Source organism: Nicotiana tomentosiformis, chromosome 2 (genome assembly GCF_000390325.3).
Source record: "Nicotiana tomentosiformis chromosome 2, ASM39032v3, whole genome shotgun sequence".
NCBI classification, from domain to species: Eukaryota; Viridiplantae; Streptophyta; class Magnoliopsida; order Solanales; family Solanaceae; genus Nicotiana; species Nicotiana tomentosiformis.
In genome coordinates, this window is record NC_090813.1 from 115,861,611 (window position 1) to 115,889,226 (window position 27,616).

General features: G+C 38.0%; 2 protein-coding genes across 3 annotated transcripts in view; one reads left to right on the forward strand and one right to left on the reverse strand.

Moving 5' to 3' along the window:
* The window catches only part of LOC104120480 (geraniol 8-hydroxylase-like), a 28,636-nt gene extending 12,398 nt beyond the window's left edge, over window positions 1–16,238 (reverse strand). For both annotated transcript variants that reach the window (XM_070195990.1, XM_009632234.4), the window contains exons 1-2: window positions 15,658–16,238; window positions 14,758–15,202 (exon numbers count right to left, since the gene is read on the reverse strand). In XM_070195990.1, coding sequence (XP_070052091.1) covers window positions 14,758–15,202; window positions 15,658–16,106 — 894 coding nt within the window. In that variant the 5' untranslated portion in view covers window positions 16,107–16,238. The remainder of the gene's footprint in view (window positions 1–14,757; window positions 15,203–15,657) is intronic.
* Window positions 16,239–20,857: 4,619 nt separating this feature from the next.
* LOC138905462 (nuclear matrix constituent protein 1a-like) lies at window positions 20,858–22,842 on the forward strand. The gene is made up of 2 exons (XM_070193984.1): window positions 20,858–21,622; window positions 22,741–22,842. Exons 1-2 carry the CDS (start codon window positions 20,858–20,860, stop codon window positions 22,840–22,842), a joined length of 867 nt encoding a protein of 288 aa, XP_070050085.1.
* Window positions 22,843–27,616: the final 4,774 nt, after the last annotated feature.

Consider the following 27,616-nt stretch of genomic DNA (forward strand, 5'->3'; position numbering starts at 1 on the left):
TTACATAACTTTGGAGGAGGAGACACTAATTTAGGGTTACACAACACCTTTGGAGGCAAGAATACACTAGGAGCAAGGAAGAAGATTCAACCACGAGTTTTTTTCTTTCTTCTTCCTATTTTCCATTGTTGGTTATGAATTTTAGTATTGTATTTTCACATACTACTATGAGTAGCTAATTTAGTATTTAGAGTTTTGATGGAACCTTTTGGAGGATGAATTCTTGTTAAATTTAAATATAATTTAGCTTTTGAATTTCTTTACTTGTTCAACTACGTGCTTATTTCTGTTGATTGAATGGCCATCAATTGATCGTGCATATATATTATGTATTGCTTGGGAAAGGGTGCATATTTAGGTGGTTGTTGAACAACGTCACTCCTAACGTATATGGGGAATCAATACGGCAGGTTTAAAGGTGGGTTTAGGAAATAACAAAGCCTTGACGTGGTCATAGTGAGCAGTAAGATTGTGCCAGCTAGCGTAGTTCCGGAGAATATGTCTAGTAAATTGTTATAGTTGCTCGGGAGAGAATTACGACACCTAAAGTGCTCACGATCAGTAGAGAATAATTAGGCGAAATTATAGGAGACGTAGCGGGAAAGATTCTAGCAATTGGGAAAATCATAACTCTACACCTCCTTAATCTTATATCCAATTCTTAGTATCTTTACTTATTAATTTACTATTTTAATTTGTTAGTTAATTATAGACATAAGAATCTTAATATTTATAACTTAGGAATTGTTCAAGCTTGTCTTCTCGATGATAGAGAACAATTGTAGCTAAACCTTAGTTTTATGTGGGATTCGACTCCGGACTCTTAGACCGGATTATATTTGCAATGACCGCTTATCCTTTTTAGGACTAGAGTTGGGCATGTTTAAATTTTGGCACTGTTGCCAGAGAACTAACGGTGTATATATAGGTGTACATATTGCTAGGTTTCAAGTTTGAACTATTATTTTATTTTCTAGTATTTGATTTTTTTTTTGTTTTACTTGGTAATTTGAGAAATATGGCATCTTGGAATTATGAGAGTTTTGATATTGGTACTTCTACTTTTGATCCTCCTTATGCATATTGTGGAGGAAATCACCCATGGCAAAATTATCAAAATATTCCTGAGAACGAGTTATCACTACTAGAAATTCGGCAAAAACCGACTAAGGTCGACCGACCAACTTTGGTCGGTCAAAACATCGGCCAAAAAACCAACTAAAGATGGTTGGTTTTTCAAAATATTTTATTTTAATTTTTTTTTTTTACGAAACCGACCAATTTTGGTCGGTCTTCTTTGGCGAAAAAATGCGGGAAACTATTTTTGAATCCCGCAAAATTTATTTTTCACGAAACCAACCAACTTTGATCGATTTTTTAATTAACATTAATAAAAATTAATATTAAAAAAATCGACCAAAAATTGATCGGTTAATTCGGCCGATCATTTTAAAAAACCTACCAACTTTGGTATATAATTTTATTTTTTAATAAAATCGACCAAATTTGGTCGGTTATTTTCATGTAAAAATACAATTAAAGAGTATAAATCAAATAAAAGACAATCTTAAAATAAAATGCACCAATGGTCTAGTGGTAGAATAGTATCCTGCCACAGTATAGACCCCGATTCGATTCCTAGATGGTGAATCTTTTGATTACATATTGGTCTTTTTTTTTTTGCAATATTTATTTTTTTGAATTTAATTGACCGACCAAAGTTGGTTGGTAATTTCCGACCAACTTTGGTCGGTATGCCTTTCTGACCGTTAAAATACCGTCCACGCGTAAATGGTCGCATTTTGGATGATTATTGGCCATTACCGACCAAAGTTGGTCGGTTCTTTTGGTCGGTTGTTACCGGATTTCTAGTAGTGTATGTGCACCAGCTCAATCTTATGTGTGGAAAGTGTGTGATATGTGTGGTGGTCAAGATGGTCACTTTTATGGTTCTGCTTATATTTCTTATCCTTCCCTAAGTCCTTACTATGATGGTTCTACTTTTTCTTGTAAGGTTAACAGGAACAAAGAACCCGGGGATGACAACCTGAAAGAGATCAAGGATATGCAAAGGTACCTTGTGAAAAAAAAATGACGAGACACAATTGCGGGTACAAAGGCAAGATGCAACTATTTGCAACTTGGAGGCTTAAGTGAGTCAACTAGTTGAAACTTTTAATGCTCAACATGTTAATATTATGGATAGTAGCCAGGAGCAGTATGCATTAGAGATGAAAATTGAGGTGCCAATGGAGGGGTCTAAAGTATAACACCAACACTCTAACCAGCTAGAATTTGAGGATACCGATGTTGAAGAAGTAATACTAGCGTCAACCAAGGACATTGAGTATACAAATTTAGTTGACTCTAGTGTAATTGGTTTTGAGGATGTTGAAAATCTTGAAGTTCATGTATTTGAGCGCGTTGGATCTCATTCCAAACACTTTTTCACATCACGGTGAAATGGGAATGGATCTTTACGAGCATAAAAAGGAGTCCAGGGAAGAGGTAGATGAGCCTTATATTTTATAATTTTTAAGGTCGTCTAGGCAAGGTGACACTCCTCGGTGGAGAGCCAAAAAGTGCATGAGAATTTATTTAATTTTTGACTCGCAAGAATTTAAACCGCCCCATGAGCATAATCATAAACTTGAAGCAAAACTTGAGGTTCAATTCATATGCTCAAGGTGGAGGCAAAAAGTGATTCGCGTCGTACCAAGACGCTAAATCAAGCGCTTGTTGGGAGGCAACTCAACTTTACTACTTTCTTTTATTTTTAATTTTTTTTAAAATTATTTTATTGTATTATTTTTGTAGTGTCATTTTTTTATTTTCTAGGAGCATGGGAAGCAAAGCCATTGAAAGAAAGCAAAAGCAAATGATATGGTTAGAACTAAGTGTGGGGTGCCCGCACAAAGAACCACGTCTGGGAGAAGTCTGAGTACCCCATGAGCTGCTAATGCTTCAGCCTTTGGCCTACCGGAGAGTTTCTTTTACCCTTCTGTATTTATGGGTGTGCATTGGGGACAATACATAATTTTAAGTGTGGGATGAAGAGACTATTTGGGTGATTTTCTATGCTATTTTAGTTGTATTATTTTATGTGTGTTGAAAAAAAATCAAAAATCAAATAAAAAAAAATAGGTAGAAATAATCCCTCTTGGTTATTCTTATAGTCACGGTTCTTTTTTAAGGGATGACTCTTTAAATCGGGTAGCAGTTTTTTTCTTGTAGGTAGAATTCTCAAAATGTTTTGGACTTTTCCCGACGATGGACCTCCTAGACAGTTTTCTTAAGGGTTTAAGGTCCAAAGAAAAATACAAAAAAGTTCATTATTTTAGAACTGCTAATGGAATTGGTAGAACTTGAGTATCTATGCTTTTTGGCATGTTTTATGTTAGGGCTGAGAGCTGGAGCATTTGTGCCGAGTACTTTTTTCTTGAGTCTTGTGACTATATGCCTTGAGAGTATATATGACTTATTCTGACACTTGGGCTCATCTTTTGACTCCTATTATGTACATCCTATATAATTGAATTATATTATGACTATGCTAGTTGTTTTAACTTGAGAGTAGGGTCTGAGCTGTCCTGAATAAGTCAGGTGCATTGTGTGAGGTGAGATTTTGGTTATACTCTGTGCCATCCCTTATTAGTCTAGACTTGCGTCGCGTGTGATTTGAAGCGAAATGATTAAGTCTTGTGAGTTTAGGAAATGATATAGGCGTTTCTTGGATTGACCCTTCAGTCTATTTGCCTACCAGTGATAAATATTATCATTTGTTAGCCCGTTTGAGCCTGTAAACCATTTCTTTGGTACCCACATTACAAGACAAATCCCTTTTGTTCTTAATTAAATCTTGTCGAACCTTTACCTCCGAAATCACTTAAGTCGCTAGAAGTCAAGGAAAAGAGATTGGATAGTTTTTTAGTGGAACCATAGAAAGGCCAAAAGGTGCATGTATGAATAGAGAGAGCTACTAGCTGGAAATATCAATTTGTGAAGGGTATTGAAAAGATTTTGAACAAAAAAAAAATACAAAATAAAAAAAAACTCTCCAATTCACTTTTATATTGTAACGACCCGATTTGTCGTTTAAACATTTAACACCCCGTTCAACGACTTAAGGTCCCGTGCAACTTCATAATATGTATTATAAACCCCGGGTGTGGTAAGATTATTGAGATCAAATAAGTAAAGATTGGATTGTGGAATGAAGGAAATCTTGTTGAAAAACCTTGTAACCAAATTTGCACACCTAGTGTTTGATAAAATGCTCAAATGAGATGAAACCATAAAAATCTTCCTAATTATGGTTCACTTTTGTTATGCATCTAAATAGATTGAAGTTGCTAGAATTTTCAAAACCTCGTAGTAATATAAGGAAGGCTCAATAAAGATTAGAGCCGTCCGGAGGTCAATTCAAGCAAGAAGGCGATTTTGGAATATCGGCATAACTTCAAAAAGGTAAGTATCTTGCTTAACCTCGAGTGGGAAATTTTCCCTTAGGCATTGAATCTTTTGTGCAAATTGTGTAATTGAAAATCATGTACGCTAGGTGACGAGTACGTACTTGGTGTATATGTGCGAATTTCATTGATTAAAAATCCTTAGATGCCCTTATGTATTAAATTGGAACTTATTGGCACTTATTAAATCCTCTATTTGTCATGCCTAGATCCTTGTTTGTTGAAATTATTTTTATATGATGATTTGGTGTGATTGCCACTCTGAATTTATGTGAAATATATTTTGTTAATATTTTGTGCACATTATGGTCGAGCCATGGGCTCCTTATTATGGAAAATGATGAATTGTTGATTTCTGTGGCAAGTTAAAATATTTGAGCATTCGATGTGCAATTTGTAATATTTTATAATAATTGAGTACTTGATGAGCCATTTGTGATATGTGAGCACTTGATGTGCAGTTGTTGAAATCATATTTACTTTGAAACTACGGAACGATATTCCGGGAGATCCCTCCTACCCTACATATTTACATTGGGACTACGGAACGGTATTACAGGAGATCCCCCTACCCTGCATATTTACTTTGAGACTCTGGAACGGTATTCTAGGAGATCCCCCTGTCTTGCATATTTACTTTTGGGAATACGGGGCGGTACCTTTGGAGATTTTCCCTGTCTTATATATTTACTTTTGGGACTACGAGGCGGTATTTCGGGAGTGTTCTTTTGTTGATATTTTTCTATGGATGCACTTGCATTTGGTTATTTTGTTTTTCCGTAATTTATAAATTCTTGTGTTTTCCGTGATGTATTATTTGACTTAACATTAAGAGTTTTGTATTTCTCGATGTATCGTGTTAACCTTGACTTTTTCGTATGAGACTTTGAGGATTTGTATTTTTGGGTTGTACTCGTTTTGATGATTGAGTTGTTTTAAATAAAAGAAAATGTTCTAGTATGTTTAATTTAATAAATTCTATATCTAAATCAGTAGTTTAGCTGATGCTTTATTTTAATAGAAATGTCATTTTTTCTCACTCAAACGATTTCTAAAATAAACTTATCTTTTTGTTGATTTCTTACTTGATTTGAAGATTTTTAACCTTACTTTATTGAAAATAAATTGATCATGCGGATCTTATATACATTGATATTCTTGTACGTGAGTTGTCCGTGCAATTATGAAAATAATATGGGCATGAGGTTCCGGGGAAGAAATATGATGATTTTATTATTGACACGTGAGTTGTCAGTGTGATGGTGAAAGAAAAATGGGCATGAGGTGCCGTGGAAAATATGATAGTGGGCTGACATTGTGAAATGAGGTATTTTACTTGAAAGTATATTTATTGGAAAGGATTATATTTGAAAGATAATTATTCAAAAGAAGTATATTCGAAAGATATATATCTTAAAGAATAATATGTGAAGGATTTATATTTGAAGGACTTGACTTGTTGATTGTACTTGTATTCCTTATTCGCCTCAGTAATAATTTTGATGTTCTTGTTGCTAGTTATTTTCCAGTACTATTGTATACTGCTATATTGCACATGTTAATTGTTTAGTGAGTGTCTTGACTGTACCTCGTCTCTACTCCACTGAGGTTAGTCTTGATACTTACTGGCTACCGACTATGGTGTACTCATACTACACTTCTGTACATTTTTTTGCAGAGCCAGGTATTGGAGGTATTAGGCCTGGACAGATTTAGAGTGTGATTGCAAGGATTCAAGGTAGAGCTTCTTGGTCGTCGCAGTCCCTTGGAGTCTGTTCATTTTATTGTACTGTTAATTTTTAATCAAACAATATTGAGTATTCGATCATTGAGATTATTTCATATATATTATGTTAGAGTTCGTGACCCAGCACTACCAGTCTTGGGAGATAGTTATAATTATTTCCGTTGTTGGTTTCGTTTATTAAATAAAATGGCTTCGAAATGTAGTGGAAATCGAGTTACCTAGTCGTAGAGACCAGGTGCCATCACGACGCTTGTGGTAGGATTTTGGGTCGTGATAAGTTGGTATCAGAGCACTAGGTTCATAGGTTCTACGAGTCACGAACAAGTCTAGTAGTGTCTTGCGGATCGGTACGGAGACGTCTGTACGTATCTTCGAGAGGCTACATAACTGTTAGGAAATTTCACTTCTTTCATTCCTTATCGTGCGACATTTATTTAATTTGAAGCATATATCTTATGTTCTTTTGCATCCACCCGTGTATGAAATTGCGCACTCGGTATCAACTATGCGCCAACCGTTCATGATACTATAGATGGGGCCAGGGTTGCTCAACTATTATTACAACGTGTCGTCCAGATCGAGGATGTGGAAGTATTGAGAGATCATTCAGTTGTGCACATTGAGGTGCAGCAGGTTCTGACATCTGGTTGATAAGTATGATATTAAGAAGGTTTAAATTAATTGCCTAATCATCACAATTGTGGTAGGGTCACGGGGTGGATGTAGATATGAAATAGTTGGTGGTATTAGAGACTATGTAGTTCGTATGAGATTTCTATTTAGCTAAGGGTACATACACAACAAAGGCACTAGAGGAATCGAGTTTAACTATCACGAAGATAACATGCGCCAAATAAATGGATCATCGGAATGTGTCCTATGGCTTCGCACCAAGTGAGGGAGTCCACTATCAACGATCAGATTACGGGGTCATGTGTTATATGAGTTTTGGCCTGAGATGTATTAATGTTGTATTGAAAGGTTCTCCGAGACTTGTATATGATTAAGAGCTGAGATTTGTATGGGATGATGCTGGGACTTGCGATATTCCCGCGTCGTTAATAATTCTACATTTCAGTATCAACGGGGTCATGAAAACAATTCTAGAATACTCGAGGTGTTCCAGTAAGTTCTTTTAATGCACCACCAGTACGAGGTTCCTATAATGGTAATTCAATTTATCCGGCACAGACTCAGTGTGAGCAGCCGAACCCGCAGAGGGGTTGTTATGAGTGTGGTGATACTAGACGCATCAAGAGAAATTGTCCCAGACTTGGGAGGGGTGGATTTTATCATAATACTCCAACTACAAGCTTTATTCCAGTTAATACTTCAGATGCACAGTCAGTTAGAGGTGGAGGACAGACGGGTAGTGGGCGCCTAAGATTCGGCTGACCCCAATACACCAGATGGTGTTGTTATAGGTACGATCCTGATTTTGTTATAAAAGGGTATTTTCCCTTAATTGATTCGGTTCTGAATATTGAGGTGACTCATCCTATTATGCTCTGCTTATGGGTTAGCTTCGTAATTTTGTGACCCACTTATATGTTATCCCTGTTGGGAGAATTGAGGATGTGAGCCCGTGTCTGTCATTTTTATTTTTTTTGTGCACCATTGACGGCTATAAGTCCAAAAGTATTTTTTATTATCCATCACAGTGGGTTTAATATGTTTCAGAATAATTGATTTCAAATTTTTATGAATTATATGCCCTACCAGTATTAGGGTTCATTATGTGTTGTGAAAATTGTTTATGAAATATATTGAACAGAAGAAAAGAAAGGAAATTGAAAATTTTAGTTGGCTCAATGTGCAAAATACTTATGATTCGGAGTTGAGGACGAGATCCTCGTATTTTTATATGATGTGAAATATTTAAACCGGGCTACAAGCCACGGTGTAAGATATATAAGGACGAGGTCCTTGTGGTAAAATATTTATGAGTTTAAAATTCTCCCTTTGTGAAATTTAATTTGTACAATAATATTAATAGGGAGTCATGCCTGTTAGGCTTATTTTATAATTCTTGTATATTTTCTGTTCATATTCAGCCATTTTCGTGTTATAAACATTGAGTTTTAGCCTATGAGGTGAGTGCCCAGGTGGCGTTAAAAGTGACTCATTAATCCGAGTAAATACTTATGAAGTCTTCAAGCCTCACATTTTGCTGTCGGTGTTGAGAAAATTCGAAACAAGGTTTTGGTGAATATGAGGTTAGTTGGCAATGTTATAATCGACTATGAACAACTATTAAGACCAGAGATGTGGTGTTTTGTTGGGTTGTGGATGTGTTGTTAGGATTTGTTTTGGTGTTACTCTGGCAGGTGGATAGGCCCCATTTACAGGGGAGACTCTGCCGAAATTTCTGAAAAATTTGGGAGTTAGTAAAATTTAGGGGATTGAGATGTGCGAAAGAAGAGATAAATATGTTATGTGTTTGAGGGCGAATGATCTTAAGCGGGGAAGAATGTAGCAACCCGAAATTTTTTTGAAGTACTTCAACACTATCAAAAAAGTTGATGTGTGCGTAGGCACGAGTTACTATAGCCAGTTGAGATTTATACCGTGTGTCGAAGTGAAAATCAGGCCTTTTGGAAATGATTGGAGAGTTAGGGAATTTGCTTTAAAGCTTATAAGAATAGAGAAAATAAATAATCTCAATTGAGACGGTGTCGCCGGACCCGTGTTAAATTGCGGGAACATAGAATTACCCACAAGTATGTATGTAAGAATACATGCATTAATTTAAAGTCCTCGGAAAGATTCTTGGCACGTTCGAGGACAAGCGTATGTTTATGACGTGGAGAATGTAACGACCCGACTTGTCGTTTTAATAATTAACGCCCCGTTCAATGACTTAAGGTCCCGGAAAACTTCATAATATGTATTATGGCCCGCGGGTATGGTCGAGTTTGAATTTCGGAAGATTTAGAATTTAATTGAAAGAGAAATCTCATTTTGAAGCTTAAATGGAAAGAGTTGACTTTTGAGTAAACGACCTCGGAATAGAAATTTGATGATGTCAATAGCTTTGTATGGTGATTCTGACTTAGGAGCGTGTTCAGATTTGGATTTGGAAGTCCGTAGGATAAGTCGACCAATTTTGGCGAAAGTTGGAAAGTAGACGATTTTCGGAAAAGTTCGATCGAAGATTGAATTTTTGATAACGAGGTCGGAATCTGATTCTGGAAATTGTAATAGGTCCATTATGTCACTTATGACTTGTGTACAAAATTTGAGGTCAATCGGACTTGATTCGATAGGTTTCGGCATCGAATGTTGAAGTTGGAAATTTCATAATAGACTAAAGTTTCAAGTGAGTTCGCACAAGACCTAATTTCAAACGAGTATACCTTTCTTGATATGAAGAGTTATATAGTGTTTTACATATCAAAAGAAAGGTCTATGTGTCTAGTTTCCAACGCTTCAAACCGTTCGTCATTTGGATACTCCTACAAGAAGTTACGACCAAATTACCAAAGAATGAAAAAATATAATTATGCGACCAATTATGCGATCGCAAAATAGTTACGCGATCGCAAAACTGCTTCTGCGACCACAAACTGGTCGCAGAATGGACCAGAAGAGCCCAGTTCTGGGCACTGATTTTGCGATTAATTTTGCGGCCCGCATACCCATTCTGCGGTCCATTATACTTTCGGAGGGTTAATTTTTTTATTTTCATAACCCGACCCCATTTTGATAAATAGGCTTTGAGGCTTATTTTGGGGTTATTTTCTGAGGGTTTTAGAGAGAGGTAAGAGCATTTTAGAGAGAGAAGGAGGGAACCTAATATTCTAATCATCCAATCTTCAAGAATCAAGGAAACTAATCACAAGATCTTCATCAAAGAGGTAAGATTCAACCCCTAGTCTTCAATTTCGAGTTTGGGATAAAAGATTGGTGATTGGGAGTATGATTCTTGGGTGTAAAAGTATTATGTATATATGTTTGTACCAATAAGGTTTGTAAAAATATTGTTGAGATCAAATAAGTAAAGATTGGGTTGTGGAATGAAGGAAATCTTGTAGAAGAACCTTGTACCCAAATTTGCACACATAATGTTTGATTAAATGCTCAAATGAGCTGAAACCAAGCAAATCTTCCTAATTATGGTTCACTATTGTTATGCTTCTAAATAGATTGAAGTTGCTAGAATTTTCGGAATCTCGTAGTAATATAAGGAAGGCTCAAGAAAGATTGGAGCCGTCCGGAGGCCAATTCAAGCAAGAAGGCGATTTTGGAATATCGGCCTAACTTCAAAAAGGTAAGTGTCTTGCTTAACCCCGAGTGGGGAAATTTCACTTTAGGCATTGAGTCTTATGTGCAAATTGTGTAATTGAAAATCATGTATGCGAGGTGACGAGTACGTACTTGGTTTATATGTGCGAATTTCATTGATTAAAAATCCTTATATGCTATTATGTATTAAATTGAAACTTATTGGCACTTATTAAATCCTCTATTTGTCATGCCTAGATCCTTGTTTGTTGAAATTATTTTTATATGATGATTTGGTGTGATTGCCACCTTGAATTTATGTGAAATATATTTTGTTAAGATTTTGTCCACATTATGGTCGAGCCATGGGCTCCTTATTGTGAAAAATGATGTATTGTTGATTTCTGTGGCAAGTTGAAATATTTGAGCACTCGATGTGCAATTTGTGATATGTTGTAATATTTGAGCACTTGATGAGCCATTTGTGATATGTGAGCACATGATGTGCTGTTGTTGAAATCATATTTACTTTGGGACTACAAAACGGTATTCCGGGAGATCCCCATATCTTGCATATTTACTTTTGGGACTACGAGGCAGTACCTCGGGAGATTTTTCCTATCTTGTATATTTACTTTTGGGACTACGAGACGGTACTTCGGGAGTGGCCTTTTGTTGATATTTTTCTATGGATGCACTTGCCTTTGGTTATTTTATTTTTCCGTAATTTGTAAATTCGTGTATTTTTCGTGATGTATTATTTGACTTAATATTAAACGTTTTATATTTCTTGATGTATTGTGTTGACCTTGACTTTTTCGTACGAGACTTTGAGGATTTGTATTTTTGGGTTGTACTTGTTTTGATGATTGAGTTGTTTTAAATAAAAAAAATTCTAGTATGTTTAATTTAATAAATTCTATATCCAAATAAGTAGTTTAGCTTATGCTTTATTTTAATGGAAATGTCATTTTTCCTCACTCAAACGATTTCTAAATTAAACTTATCTTTTTGTTGATTTCTTACTTGATTTAAAGATTTTTAACCTTACTTTATTGAAAACAAATTGATCATGCGGATCTTATATACATTGATATTTTGGTACGTGAGTTGTTCGTGCAGCTATGAAAATAATATGGGCATGAGGTGCCGGGGAAAAATATGATGATTTTATTATTGACACGTGTGTTGTCGGTGTGATGGTGAAAGAAATATGGGCACGAGGTGCCGTGGAAAATATGAAAGTGGGTTAAAACCCGTAATTTTTATGATTGTGAAATGAGGTGTCACATGGTGACTTTTACTTGAAAATATATTTATTGGAAAGAATTAAATTTGAAAGATAATTATTCAAAAGAAGTATATTCGAAAGATATTTATCTTAAAGAATAATATGTGAAGGATTTATATTTGAAGGACTTGACTTGTTGATTGTACTTGTGTTCCTTATTCGCCTTTGTAATAATTATGATGTTCTTGTTGCTAGTTGTATTCCAGTACTATTGTATACTGCTATATTGCACAGGTTAATTGACTAGTGAGTGTCTTGAATGTACCTCGTCTCTACTCAACTAAGGTTAGTCTTGATACTTACTGGGTACCGACCGTGGTGTACTCATACTACACTTATGCATATTTTTGTGCAGAGCCAGGTATTTGAGGTATCAGACCTGGACAGAGTTAGAGTGTGATCGCAAGGATTCAAGGTAGAGCTATTTGGTCGTCACAGTCCCTTGGAGTCTGTTCATTTCATTGTACTGTTAACTTTTAATCAAACAGTATTGAGTATTCGATCATTGAGATCATTTCATGTATTATGTTAGAGTTTGTGACCCAGTACTACCAGTCTTGGGAGATAGTTATAATTATTTCCGTTGTTGGTTTCGTTTATTAAAAAAAATGGCTTCGAAATGTAATGAAAATCGGCTTACCTAGTCTTAGAGACTAGGTGCCATCACGACGCTTGTGGTGGAATTTTGGGTCGCGATAGATATGTGCTAGTGCTTATGTAGATGTGCTTAAAGTCAATGGGCTATGTTATTTACGGTGTCGTAGCGATATGTTGAGTTATCATGAAGAGTATGTGCTTAAAAGTAAAAGTGTATTGTATTAAAAGTGCTTAGGAGGGTTAGTCACCCGTCCCTTAGCCTACATTACAACCCATGAAGACCTAATTGACCCTAGACTTTGCGAGCTTAACACTACTAGAAATTTGGCAAAATCGACCAAGGTCGACCGACCAACTTTGGTCGGTTTTTCAAAATTTTTTTTTTTTATGAAACCGACCAACTTTGGTCGGTTTTCTTTGGCGCAAAAATGCGGGAAACTATTTTTGAGTCCCGTGAATTTTATATTTCAAGAAACCGACCAACTTTGGTCGGTTTTTCAATTAATATAAATAAAAATTAATATTAAAAAAACCGACCAAAATTGGTCGGTTAATTCGGCGGGTCATTTAAAAAAACCGACCAACTTTGGTCGGTAATTTTACTTTTTAATAAAACCGACCAACTTTGGTCGGTTATTTTCGTGCGAAAATATAATTAAAGAGTATAAATCAAATAAAAGACAGTCTTAAAACAAAATGTACCAATGGTCTAGTGGTAGAATAGTATCCTGCCACAGTACAGACCTCGGTTTGATTCCCAGATGGTGAATCTTTTTTTTACATAATTAAAATACCGACCAACTTTGGTCGGTTTTTTTTTGCAATATTTTTTTTTTGAATTTAATTGACCGACCAAAGTTGGTTGGTAATTTCCGACCAACTTTGGTCGGTATTCCTTTCCGACCACAAAAATACCGTCCACACGTAAATGGTCACGTTTTGGTCGATTTTTTGCCATTACCGACCAACGTTGGTCGATTTTTTTGGTCGGTTTTTACCGGATTTCTAGTAGTGTAAATTAGTAGAGACTTACATTATGAGCAAGCCTATGGTACGAGATTTGGGGGCACATGAGTTTCTTTGTGAGAGTGAGTGAATTCTTTCATTCTGTGAGTCCTTAATTTACACTTGAATTAATATTCTGTGATTACTCTCTTTGTTTCGTTGGTGAGGGTTACAACGGATTGGTAAGGAATTCGTATCTTTAGTTTGCACAAGAAGCGGGTCACAAAGAGCAATGTAGTGGAGTCAATTTTTGAGGCTATGATGTTAGAAGAGTCATACAAATATTTTAAATAGTCTTGGCATTGGTCTAAAAATGGGGAAATGTATGAAGAGTGCATATGTTGGGTTCTAAGCGTTGATATAAACCATTGTCATTGGTGTGATGCTTGAGTATGTTTTGAAAGGTATTTCTTTCCTATGCGCTTAATTTTAAGTTGCTCGAGGACGAGCAAGAGTTTAAGTGCGGGGTGGTGATAAATGATGAAAAATGCATATTTTTGTGTATATTTGCATATTAATTCTTGTATGAGTCGCGGAAGTTACATGGTTTTTAAAGTGAAATATGCTCATTACATGTTTTTATATATAGGAACGAGTTCGGGTGATAGTAAACATTTGTAACTAAACCTTAGTTCTCTGTAAGATTCGACTCCGGACTCTTAGACCGAATTATATTTGCATCGACCGCTTATCCTTTTTAGGATTAGAGTTGGGCGTGATCATATATAATTAAAGAAGTCTCAGCTATTAAAATTTTATTTCTATCTCGATTTGATTTATAAGGATATCATTCTAAATTTTTTTTCTATTTTATCTCTAAATTCACTGTTTGTTTTCTTATTATCTTGTTGTTGGTATTGCTGGTTGTTACTGTTTTCCTTTTCTTTTCTTTAGCCGAGGGTCTATCGGAAACATCCTCTCTACCCTCAAGGTAGGGGTAAGTTCTGCGTACATACTACCCTCCCCGGACCCCACTCGTGAGATTATATTGGATTTGTTGTTCTTGTTGTTGTCGCGGTGGTCGTCAAATAAAGCTAATCGTGCTTAAATGCCAAGACCGAAGCTGAAGGAATTTTTTCAAACAAATATTCTAGTAAATCAAGTTTGTATAGAATACTTAGACTTTTCCATGAGCATGACCACAAAAAGCATCCCCCTAAAGCTCAACTATGCTAAGCTCTTTCAGAGGTTGGTCTTTCTTCCTCTTCTTGCTGGTCTGATCGATTGTGTTCACGTAATGAATTCATATGTCCATTTCGTTTTACCTCAAGAAGTCAAGTTAATAGGTCGACTTTGACAGGAGAAATGAAAAAGAATCCCTATCTTTAAAAATGTACTTGACTTGCATAAAGAAAGAAAACAAGGGAACCTAATGAAAGCATATATGGCGAATAAGGAACTTAATGAAGAAGTTGAAAACATACCAGACATAACCGTTCTATGTGATTTCTGTCAATTGCCTTTGGATCTTCTTGGCTAGTATTTAACAAAACATCAAGAACATCTGTGCTACCACTATTTGGTGATTTCCTCCTTTGCTCCAAACGTTCGTCAATCAATCCCTCAATCAGCTGAAGCAATTTATCGAAATGCTTGCCAATGCGTCGCCTTATCCCTTGAGGATCTATCCTTTTCAGCACAGGGTAATAATCGGCCAAGTTGGGTTTACCAGCTTCTTCCGACATTTTGCACACCACATCCTTGAATCCTTTACCTGAATTTGCATAAGGGTCCACTACATCCTTTGAAAAAATGATACTCGAAAGTATATTCAATGAGGTCTCAGAAGCAGCTTGTCCTATATTCACTACGTCCCCTGTTTGGCTACACCGACGGCAATAAGCTATTAAATCTTGGATCTTTCGAAACCTGAGATTACAAGTTGCAAAATCAACATTTTTTCAGTAACCTGCCAATCCATTTAGGTTTAAACATATTGGATTATGACCCCCGAAGTGATCCACTAAATGATTGGGTCAAAACGGATCAAAATACTGTAACTCGACTAGTAAAAATGAAATCTAAACCAGAATACAAAAATAAATTTGGAAGTTATATAAATCTGAAATAACTGTTTTTGAGAAGCTGATAAAGGTAGCGTTTCTCTGGAAGCACATTTTAAAATCTTGGTCAAGTATTCATTGTTGCTCTAATAATGAAACACAAACTGTTGTATTTTTAAAGTACTTTTTCAAAAAACATTTCCAATAAAAAATCGCTTTTTCAAAATAAGAAATTTTGGAAGCTTGGCAGCTAGGCCATGGGCTTGTTTATTGATTTGATTTGCCCAAGTTTGACTCAGCTTTCAAATTTGTTATATAAACCTGAGATGCTGATTTGCATCAAGCCTGTTGCCGGAGAAGATATAAGTATTCATGATTTTCCGGAGGCTTCTCCACCGAGTATTGACTGGTAGCCATATCACAGAGAACTGATAGTGATTAAGTGCATGGATTGCATCTGGGATTGTTCTACTGCTGAAGGCCAAGTCTTGCTTTTGAATAACTTCTTTTGCCACGGCTGATGAAGATATTAACACCGTCGTTATTTGGCCCAATCTGAGGCTGATTATTGGGCCATATTTTTCAGCTAGCTTCGCGAGGGACTGGTGGGGTTGATCACCAAGAATGTTGTGAAGATTTCCAATCAATGGTAGTGGAATTGGTCCTGGTGGAAGTTTTTTGTTACATCTGTTGCTTGTAGAAAGGCAAGAAATGCATTGAAACAAAGTCCATGCAAGTAGTAATACACCCCCAATGGCTAAGTAATCCATAGTTTACTCTGTCTTTATCATAGGACAATTAGCTAGTGGTTAAATACTGCATTATCCTATAAGTTGAAGGTGTTAATATTTGACCGCAGAAACAAAAAGAGTGAGCTGGTTGGTTGTTATTCAAAGTTTACTCCATTTAGGGTATGTTTGGTACCACGGAAAATAACTAAATTCACTGTAGTCTACAAATAAGTTTCTATACAATTTTGAGCAATTGTATAATCGTCCTTACCTTACTCTAGTGGTTTAATTAATACTACATATTTCCATCTGATTATATTTGCTTAGTAGGTGTTAATGCAAAACATCGAGGGTCCATTGGGTGTTATTTATTAGCCGACCTACATAGGGATAGTAAGGATCCGGACGCCTCTTCATTTTCTATTATTTTTCATTTGGAAAATTTTTATGGCCCTCCTTCCGGGTTTCATTTCGTATCGTATGATATTTCATTTGCTTCTCGTATATTTTAATTTTTTTTGTAACAATTTCTTTAACTTATTTATGATTATTAACAAAACTTTCATGCTCAAGATTGGAACACATACATGTTATTTAGAATGGAGAGAACTCGTTCATTCCATCACTCCTCGGCGATAGAAAGTTGTAATGCAAAACCTTCGGGATTTGTAGAGTACTATTTGTGAGCATCTAATTTTTTATCGTGCTTGAATATTTCCTACTCCCATCTTCCCACGCGTGTCCCCACTTTTTGTCCCTCACACTTTATCCCCTCTCCACTTTTCTTTGTTCCCATATTTGTCCCCACTCACAACCCCCACATGATCTCCCCATAAAGAAAAAGAACGGACTCCCCACTAGGGAATCCCCCCAAAAAAGCTCCTATTTTCCACCTTGAAAAAAGGCAATTGTTACCCCTTTTGCAACATGAAATTGCACAGCTTTGAAGCACCATCTCCCTCACCCCAGCTCCTCAATTAAGACGACTACATAAAGCTTTCAAAAAACAGTCGAATAGAGGGCTGGAAAAAAAAAAGAACTCCAAAAAAAATAAGTTGTAAAACACCATTCAAAACAGCCCCCAAGACAACTCCGAAAAATAGCCAAGCAACCAAACTCCGTCGAAGATCCGGCGAGGCTTCCAGTCGAGGTCATCGGTATAGTTTCGCGGTCGAGCTAACGAGGTTGTTGTAGAGCTTCAATCAATATCCTGTTCGATTTGGATTTTAGAGTTATAAAACATTTAAAGTTTAGATTCAACTTTGAGGTTCATCTTCTCCATTGTTACTTTTAAGCATGTTAGTATATGACTTGATTTGATGAATGTTTTGAACAGTGAAGTGAATTTCTTTTATTTGTGATATTGAATTTAATCATTTATTTCTCTTACTGGTTTAATTCTATTAATAATCGTAAATTTCTTTTTTCTGATTTTAAATCACATTTTCCTTATTTTATTGCTTATTTGTCTTGTTTTAGATTAGTTCAAAATGGTTTAGTTGTCCATCTGATTTTGGCATTTTTGTTTTTGCCCACTTTGGCTTGAATGAGTTATATGAAGTACTAGAGATTTCATTTTCTTGGTTCTTTCCTTTTCGTTGCTCCTTGTTGGCTTAAATGAGTAGGCCATTATTTAGTTAGTTAAGAACATGAAATATGTAGTAAGTAGTAACTTTATATCTTGTGTTACTTTATCTAAATATTCATGCATTTTATTATTAATGAATTGATAGTTTTCGGTTGTTGCATCTGACTTATGTGTGATAGATTTTGGTTAACTATTTAGGATTAAATTAAGCATATAAACTATTTAGTTGGGCCATAGAACTTTAAGACTATGGCAGTGTTGAATAAAATATTTTCGGCATAATTGTGAGTTGTATCTTTGATTAAGTGACTTTGAGATTCTTAGTATTACTCACAAAAGTATTCTATAATAATTCCATAAATCATGGCCTTACAATAATCTTAAAGTTTAGGAAGAATAATGAACAACGATAGAGTGGCTTAGGCGCGCTTTAATTAGTTTATCGCGATTATGTATACGTTCGTGTGACATAATTGTGATTACCAAAATTAAAAACGAAGTATCTATTCACGCAACTTTGGGCAAAACAATCTTAATATAATAAAATGCTATTAATTTTGTGTACGTACGTGTGACATGATTTTAGCAAAATAAACAAAACGGATTAACACAAGTGATTCGTTTCAAAGATAATTCCATATTTTAATAATTAAAAGCGGATAGATAAAACATGGAAACCAATAAATTATAGTTTATCCAAAATTAATTTAAGCCAAGTTTAAGTCGATAAAGCAACCGTGCTAGAACCACGGGACTCGAAAATGCCTTACACCTTCTCCCCGGTCAACAAAATTCCTTACCCGGACTTTATTTTTGCAGACCAATAATAATAGAGTCAAACATTCCTTTGACTAGGGATTCAAATAAAAGGTGACTTGGAACACCCAAAAACTCAATTCTAAGTGGCGACTCTATAAATAAAATAGTCCTTACTCAAGTTTGTCACTTTAATTGGAAAAATATTTTAACCTACAACAATCCATAACACATGTCTTTTTGGGGTGTATATAAGGGGTGTGACAGCTCTGACGACTCTGCTGGGGAATTTTTAAGAATTCGAGCTTGTACATTGACTTTATTTGGCTTTATTAATTTTTGTATATATTGTGATTTATTTGGGCCTAATGTGTTACTTGTCGAGTTTTTACCGTTTTGATATTGTTGAACTGTACATATAAATTGTATCTTCTCTCGCATCCCTCTGAGTCTTCTGATAATTAGTTATGTTGTGTTTGCCTACCAGCATCACAAAATTTCTGTCTTGAGATAAAGCCAGTTAGCCGACCAGCTTCTGGTGAAGGATTTAGTCACACGTGTTTAGGTGGGAGAGCCGTCAGCTAGCCAGTGTTGTTCTACTACTGGTGACGCTTGACGCTCCTCAGCTCGGGTTGTCCGCCCGGGTAAGCCAGGTCTAGATACCATCTCTTTTAGGATTTACAAACTTAGAAGAACAAGCCATAAGCAATGAATATCCGTAGTAGGCTACGCTTTATTTGCATCATGTGCATTTGACTTAGCAGCGCTCGACACAGAGGTCGAGTTCTGTTTTAGGACAGAATTTGTTGAGACCGTTATGTCATGTTACGTGCTACTTGTTGCATTATTTGGGAGGCTTGCATGTCGAGTGGCTTTAGCATATATCAGTTGAACGAAGAGAGAAAAAATGATGTGGTTTAGTGCATATGGTTTTTAAAGATTAATTTTCATAGAAAAAAAAATAGTCGATTTTATCGAACTACGCGGGTCTGATTCTCACCGGATGTGAGATACGTAGGCAAACCTCATCGGTTCCGGCCCCAATTTTCAAAAAAAAAAAAAATCAAATATATTTTCCTTTTCCTTAATTCCCTGTTTACAATTCTTTCCTTAGAAAATCCAAAAAAAAAAAATACTAAATCCAAAAATATTTTTTATAGTCCCACAGTTGAGTTTTTATTTATTTATTTATATTCTTTTATGGAGTCAAAACTCGAGAAATCAGAATTTTTGTGTGTCAATAATATGTTTGATCAAAGCCTAACCTCGTGTCTGGTTAGACAGGTATACCATGAGTGGGGAAAGAGGTAAGTCTGAAAAGAGGCCCAGATTAGAAGGGATACCAGATTTTCTCATTGTCGATTAGATACCACAGTTGTTGTGGGATTGGTGGAGAGACTTTAAGGAATATGAGCGAAACTAGATAAAGAAATACTTGGGACATTTGGTTCACATGATTACGATAAAGCCCAGGAGGGATGTGATTGAAGCTTTGATTCCGCACTGGGATCCTGAAAATAATGTGTTCCGTTTCACCGACTGTGAAATGACTCCGACCTTGGAGGAAATCGCCCATTTCCAGGGGTGGGGCCGCAATCTTCGCCGCCAAAGGCCCATAGTACCAAAAAATATGAATGAAGGTAGGTCTCTGAAGCTTTTGAACATAAATTACGGACAATATGAAGGTCTAGGAGGCAAATGGGTTAAGCTGGGCTTTTTGTTTCAGTTGTATGGCCAAGAATGCAATTTCAAAAGGAATGTGGGAAAATTGAAATCAAAGGAAGATAAGGAAACATGGAAGGTACATAGAAGGTTTGCATTTATGGTCACTTTTTTGGGGCGTGTAGTTTTTTCGGAAAGGGAGGGACGCATTGACATCCGCTTGGCAGGTGTAGTTGAGGCTCTGACCTTAGGAGGGGGTGATTATACTTTGGTCCCTATGATTCTTTCTTGCATTTTCCGTGCTTTAACTAGATGTAAAATGGGCGCGCGAAACTTTGATGGTTGCAACATTTTGTTACAGATATGGTTTTTAGAGCATTTCTATCGTCATCCTACGATCACTAATTTTAGTGAGCTATGGCCCAATCATACTTATGATCACCAGAAAAGAATTGACGAATGTGACTTACCAGAGGGGATTGGCGCCTGGAAAGAACTACTTCTTACTCTGTCTGCCAAACGGATCACTTGGAACTACGATTGGTTCTCCTCCAAAGAGGTCATTTGTGAGTCTGCATACCACTTTTATTTGGTACTCATAGGATTGGATGGTGTTCAGTTTTATGCTCCACTTCGGGTAATGCGCCAATTTGCACGACTACAGGAGGTGCCACCAACACGAGATATGAGCAAGTTCTGTTATGATTTTGGTAAAGATCAACCTCATGACGAAGAAGAAATTATGAAAATTTGGTATGCAAGTAAAGTATCGGAGTTGAATGATATGGTAGAAGACCGAGATCATGGAAAGGTGATCCCTGAATATATTACCTGGTTTCATGACCCTTCGTTGCTTGGAGATATGCCTGAAGGATCCAACAGGAGGAGAAATGATCAAAGAGCTATAGAAAAGTTAAAAGAGGAATTGGAGCGTTCCCGGATGACCATATCTAAACAACAAGCCCAACTGCAAGCCGGAGTCGCTCAGATTTATTTAAATATTGAGAAAGATTATCAATCGGCCTTACAGGTCATGGATAAAGATCAAAAGCATGCTAAAAATAAGGCGGCCCGCTTAGAAGAAGAATTGGCAAGCACTATTGGTTTAGTTAGAAGAGTTGAGGCAAATAACAATGTTGAAATGCACAAGCTGCAAGAAGACTTGAGTATCATTGAAGAGGATGCGCACCAGCAACAATTGGAGTTTGATCAGCAGAGAGAGCAGTTTGATAGAGAAAGGGCCCATTGGATATGCTCAAAGGGTCAGTTTCTTTCACAATTGGAAGAAATAAAAAAGCATAAGGGAGGTCATCAACATGCAGATTTTGAGGTAGAGAGACGTCAGTGGATGATTGAGAGAGCTGTGCTAAACCGCCGTATTGAAGAATACGAGGGACGCGAGACTATGATGGGTAACGCCCTCAACACTACCCATATATGGTTGCAGAATTGTCACGTGAATATGGGGCTTGCTAGAGAGCAAGTACTTCAATTGGTGGAGAAAGTAGCATATATTCATGACGATCATCGTCATCTAAACAATGAGAAAGTTGGTCAACAGGCCCGTGCCCTCGTTCCACAATTGACGGGAGTGTTTCAGAATTTGTACGAGATGTTGGGGGGAGAGTGGAGGCCAAGGAATGCAGACCATTGATGATATCAGTTTAAGAAAGAATGCCATTGAAGATTAAAGTTTTAGTGCAGTCAATTAGTTTTTAGTTTCATTTTGCATTTGTCGTATTTTTAATTTTATATTTGTCGCATTTTCAGTCATATTTATGTCTTTAGAGTCATTTTGAAAAAAAAAAATTGTTATTATGTCCCCCTGAACTACATAATGATCTGATTCATGCGGCGACATGATACGTAGGCAACCCAAAAGAGGTTCGATCAAAATATTTTTCAATGATTCTAAGATGAGGGATCAAAATGAGGTGTGAGTTAAAAAAAAAGAAAAAAAAAGATAAGAAAATAAGAGCGTCAATAAGAAGCAACCTCATAAGCCGGAATGAAACATGAAGCCTCCAAAAGCATGCTAGAAATAGTGACAATGAATGGAGCATGGCACATTATGTGTGATTCTTATCTATAAAATGCTTAACCCTAACACGTTTGCTGTGTCTTACGTAGTAATCTTAAGGTGGTTGGTTTGTGGTGAAACTGGCAACACACCATTACTTCACTAGATCTAAGGGAGCAGTAGTAATGGCCAATGATGATGAGATCGAGTTGATCACTGACGACCCCCAGGGTCAATCAGTTTAACAAGAGTCGGAGGAAATAAGAAAATTGAGACAGCAATTGTCTGATGTATATCAAGCTTGGGTGTCTGGTCATCCTCCACCCCGTGGTCCCTCAGAGGGAACTTCCACCATACCCCTGGCTACTCAACCACCGCTCCATACAACGAGCGACCACATCCTACCACCAGGGTATGTGCCAAATTACAGCCTCCACGTTGCTCCTAGTACCTCTAATGTGCGACCTCCAGTCGCACCGGTCAGGAACACTCCTCCAGTCGTGTCTGGCGCACCGGTATACACAATCCCGCCTCCACCTCCTATGACGAGGCCAATCAACGAGCCACCATCTCATGCTTATGATGGCCAATACTATTCTCCAAATATGGCTTTCGGGGTCTTGGCTCCATATAATCAAACTCCTCAGTACGAGTCACCAGTGAAAAATGAAAAGCTTGTCAAGACGATTGAGCCGGATGAGATGGCCAGGAAAATGAAAAGTCTTGAACAAAACATAAAGAACATATAGGGACTAGGGGGTCACAAAAGTGTTTCGTTCAGTGATCTATGCATGTTCCCTCACATCCATTTGCCACCAGGGTTTAAGACACCAAAATTCGAGAAGTATGATGGACACGGCGACCCTATCGCCCATTTGAAAAGGTACTGTAACCAGCTGAGGGGTGCATGTGGAAAAGAAAAATTACTGATGGCTTATTTTGGGGAAAGTCTTCTGGGAGTAGCCTCCGAATGGTTCATTGACCAAGATATCTCTCACTGGCATGTCTGGGATGACATGGCCCAAGCCTTCATCAAACAATTTCAATATAATATAGATATTGCGCCGGATCGCAATTCCCTGTCCAATATGAAGAAAAAGCCAACTGAAAGCTTTAGGGAGTATGCAATCAAGTGGAGGGAGCAAGCAGCTAGTGTTAAGCCACCCATGGATAACCACGAGTTGATCACTATTTTTCTGGAGGCCCAAGAGCCTGATTACTTTCAGAACATGATGTCCGCAATGGGCAGACCTTTTGCGAAAGCGATCAAAATAGGAGAAATGGTCGAAAATGGCCTCAAGACTGGCAGAATTGTAAGTCAAGCTGCTCTCAAAGCCACCACCCAAGCTATCCAAAATGGGTCGGGAAGTTTGGCAAATAGAAAGAAGAGAGATGAAGGGTCCATGATGACTTCAGGATCTAGGAAAGTTCAAAGAGGGGCATCGCACCCATATGTTCAAGTTGAGCAGGGGCAATCCAGCTACCCTCAACATTACTATCCCCCGCCAATTCCTCAGTACTTCGTGGGACCGCCATAATATACAGTGTTTAATGCTCAATCATATGCTCGTCCTCCCAATCAACAAGTATGGGCACCAGCTCCAAGATTCCCCCAACCTCAGCAGCAAAATTTTTGGGCACCCTACAATGCTCGTCCTAGGCAGGATTATGGTCGAGAGCAGAGGCCGGTGGAAAGATTTACTCCATTGGCTGAATCATACTCTAGTCTGTTCCAGAAGTTGAAGCAGATGGGCGTGATTGGACCCATCGCTCCCCACCATATGCATCCTGATTCGCACGGATTTCAAGCAAATGCTAGGTGTGAATACCATTCAGGTGCTCTGGGGCATAACACTGATGACTGTTGGACCCTGAAAAGAGCCATGGAAAGACTCATTGTTGAAAAATTGATTGTAGTCACGAATGGCGAGGACCCTCCTAATGTGACCAATAACCCGTTGCCAGTACACAATGATATTCATTTTGTGGGAATGATTGGACGAGATCATGTATACAAGCCGGTTGGTCGAGCAGAAATGACAGTGGTAACAATTCAAGAGGGAACCAAACTGGAAGTAAGTCCAAGCCTAGATGCACAGTTGATTGTGAAAGGTGCCCAGAGCTCAGAGAGGGAAACTTTATTTGTTCCGAAAATCTTGAGGTTGGAGGTTCGCTCCAATGCTCCAAGCCCAAAGTTATACGTCCTTGGAGGTCACCCCATCACAAAGGAGAATCAGGGCGGTACGATGGGTATAATTGAGCCGATCATAATCAAGCCTGCCACACAACCCCGTGTAACAAATACGAAAACCATCCCTTGGAACTACGACAAAACCGTAGTAACCTACAAAGGTAAGGAAATCATAGGAGAAGTGGGGGAAACTGGAGGTTTGACTCGATCAGGGAGGTGTTACTCTCCAAAAGAGTTGAGGAAGGCTAAGCAAATCAGAGAAGGCCAAATGCCAATAAAGAAACCGGTCACTGAAGAAGAGGCGGAGGAGTTTTTGAAAAAGATGAAAGTTCAGGATCACTCAATCATTGACCAGCTGAGAAAGACTCCTGCCCAAATCTCTCTGTTATCTCTGCTTATACACTCAGGAGAGCATGCCCGTGTACTAATCAAAATCCTAAACGAGGCACATGTCTCAGAGAATACCACTGTGAATCAGTTAGAGAAGATGGCCAATAGATTTTTTGAGGTTAACAGAATTTCCTTTACTGATGATGAACTTCCTGAGGAGGGAGCCGGTCACAATAGGGCTTTGCACATGATTGTCAAATGTGAGGGGCATTATGTGAAGCGAGTCATGGTTGATGGAGGCTCGAGTGTAGATGTATACCCTCTCTCTACCTTGCAAAGCATGAAGATCAATACAGACAGGATCCGACCCAGCAATGTTCGCATCCGGGCTTTTGATGGCTCAGCGAGAGATACCATTGGGGAGATCAACCTCACCATGACGATTGAGCCTGTTGATTTTGAAATTGTCTTCCAAGTAGTGGACATGGAAACTTCTTATAACTTTCTTCTTGGAAGGCCATGGATCCATACGGCCCGAGTTGTGCCATCCACCTTGCATCAGATGCTCAAATTCGAGCACGACATGCAAGAAATTATTGTTCACGGAGAAGACGAGTCATCCATTTATAAAGACCCGTTAATCCCATGTATTGAGGCCAAGGAAGGATGTGAGTCTATTGTCTATCAGGCTTTCGAAGTAGTTGTTGTGGACCATGTTGAGGAATGAAAACCCATTCTACATCCGCGTCTCTCCGCCACATCCGTAATGGTGGCTGCACTTATGATGAGACAAGGTTATGAGCCAGGAAAAGGTTTGGGGGCATCATTGCAAGGAATTTCAGAACCCATTTCTCCGTTCAGTAACAGGGGTACTTTTGGTTTAGGCTTCAGGCCAACACAAGCAGACGAAGACAAAGCCAAGCACCGCAAAAAGCATGGGTGGGTCTTGCAGCAACCTATCCCTCACATTTTCTACACTTTTGTCAAGTCACGATTCAAACATGGTCAAAATTCCTCAGCGCATGCAAACATTGATGAAATTTGCCATGGCCTCAGGCAGATGTTTTCTGAAGTGAATATGATTCAGGCTGGTGAAGGCACTAGTCGTGCCGATATGCAACTAATTGGCCCAGAAACCATGCTCCATCTTTAAGTTGCTGAAAAAGGATGCTGCAATCAAGTGGACAGACGATTGCCAAAATGCTTTTGACAGGATCAAAGATTATCTATCAAAAACCCCTGTACTGGTCCCACCTAAACCTGGTAGGCCTTTGTTTTTATATCTATCGGTGATGGATAATTCTTTTGGATGCGTTCTGGGGCAACATGATGCGACAGGCAAAAAGGAACAAGCAATATATTATTTGAGCAAGAAGTTCACAAATTATGAGGTTAAGTACACCCTTTTAGAAAGGACATGTTGTGCTTTGACTTGGGTCGCTCAGAAGTTGAGACATTATCTTTTGGCCTATACTACTTACCTCATATCCAGAATGGATCCTCTGAAGTATATTTTCCAAAAGCCAATGCCCACCGGCAGGCTCGCAAAATGGCAAATCCTGCTCACAGAGTTCGACATCGTTTATGTCACTCGCACTGCGATAAAAGCACAGGCTTTGGCCGATCATTTGGCAGAGAATCCAGTTGATGATGAGTACAAGCCACTTACCACATACTTCCCAGATGAAGAGGTCAACTCAATAGAGGAAGTAGTTCCAGACGACAACCCTCTATGGAAAATGTATTTTGATGGAGCTGTCAATATCAAAGGAGTTGGGATCGGGGCAATACTCATCTCACCTATTGGACAGTATTACCCTGAAACATCCCGACTTCGGTTCTTCTGTACCAATAATACGGCAGAATACAAAGCATGTATCATGGGTTTGAAAATGGCCCTCGATCTGGATGTGCATGAACTATTGGTTATGGGAGAATCTGACTTGCTTATCCGGCAAGCTCAAGGTGAATGGGAGACTAGAGACATCAAGCTTATTCCATACAGACAATGTGTACAAGATTTGAGCAAAAGATTCAAATCCATCGAGTTCAGGTACATTCCCAGGTTTCACAACGGGCTAGCCGATGCTTTGGCTACTTTAGCCTCAATGCTCCCTTATCCGGGAAACACCCATATCGATCCACTAGAAATTTAAGTTCGGAATCAACACGGTTACTGCAATACAATTGAGATAGAACCAGATGGTGAACCATGGTATCATGACATAAAACGATTCCTAAAAATGAGAGAATACCTAGAGCATGCCAAGGAAGATCAAAAAAGAACTATAAGGAGGCTCGCCAGCGGTTTCTTCCTGAATGGGGAAATTTTGTACAAAAGGACCCCAGATTTGAACTTGTTGAGATGCGTAGATGCAACAGAAGCTGAGCGGATCATGAGTGAAGTGCATTCGGGGGTATGCGGACCTCACATGAATGGATATGTTTTGGCGAAGAAGATTCTGCGGGCAGGGTATTATTGGCTTACAATGGAGCGAGATTGCTTCAGTTTTGTTCGCAAGTGTCACCAATGCCAGATTCATAGTGACCTGATTCACTCGCCACCTTCAGAGTTGCATCCCATGTCCTCTCCTTGGCCTTTCGTTGCTTAGGGAATGGATGTTATTGGGCCAATTGAGCCAAAGGCTTCAAATGGGCATAGATTCATTTTGGTTGCAATTGATTACTTCACCAAGTGGGTGGAAGCCATCACTTTCAAAGCAGTCACCAAGAAAGCAGTGGTAGACTTTGTTCATTCCAACATCATCTGCCGCTTTAGTATCCCAAATACCATTATCACTGACAATGCATCCAATCTCAATAGTCATTTGATGAAGGAGGTATGCGAGCAATTTAAAATTATGCATTGCCATTCTACCCCTTACCGGCCAAAAGCCAATGGAGCCGTTGAAGCGGCGAACAAGAACATCAAGAAGATTCTTAGAAAAATTATCCAAGGCTCGAGACAATGGCATGAAAAGTTGCCTTTTGCTCTTCTGGGA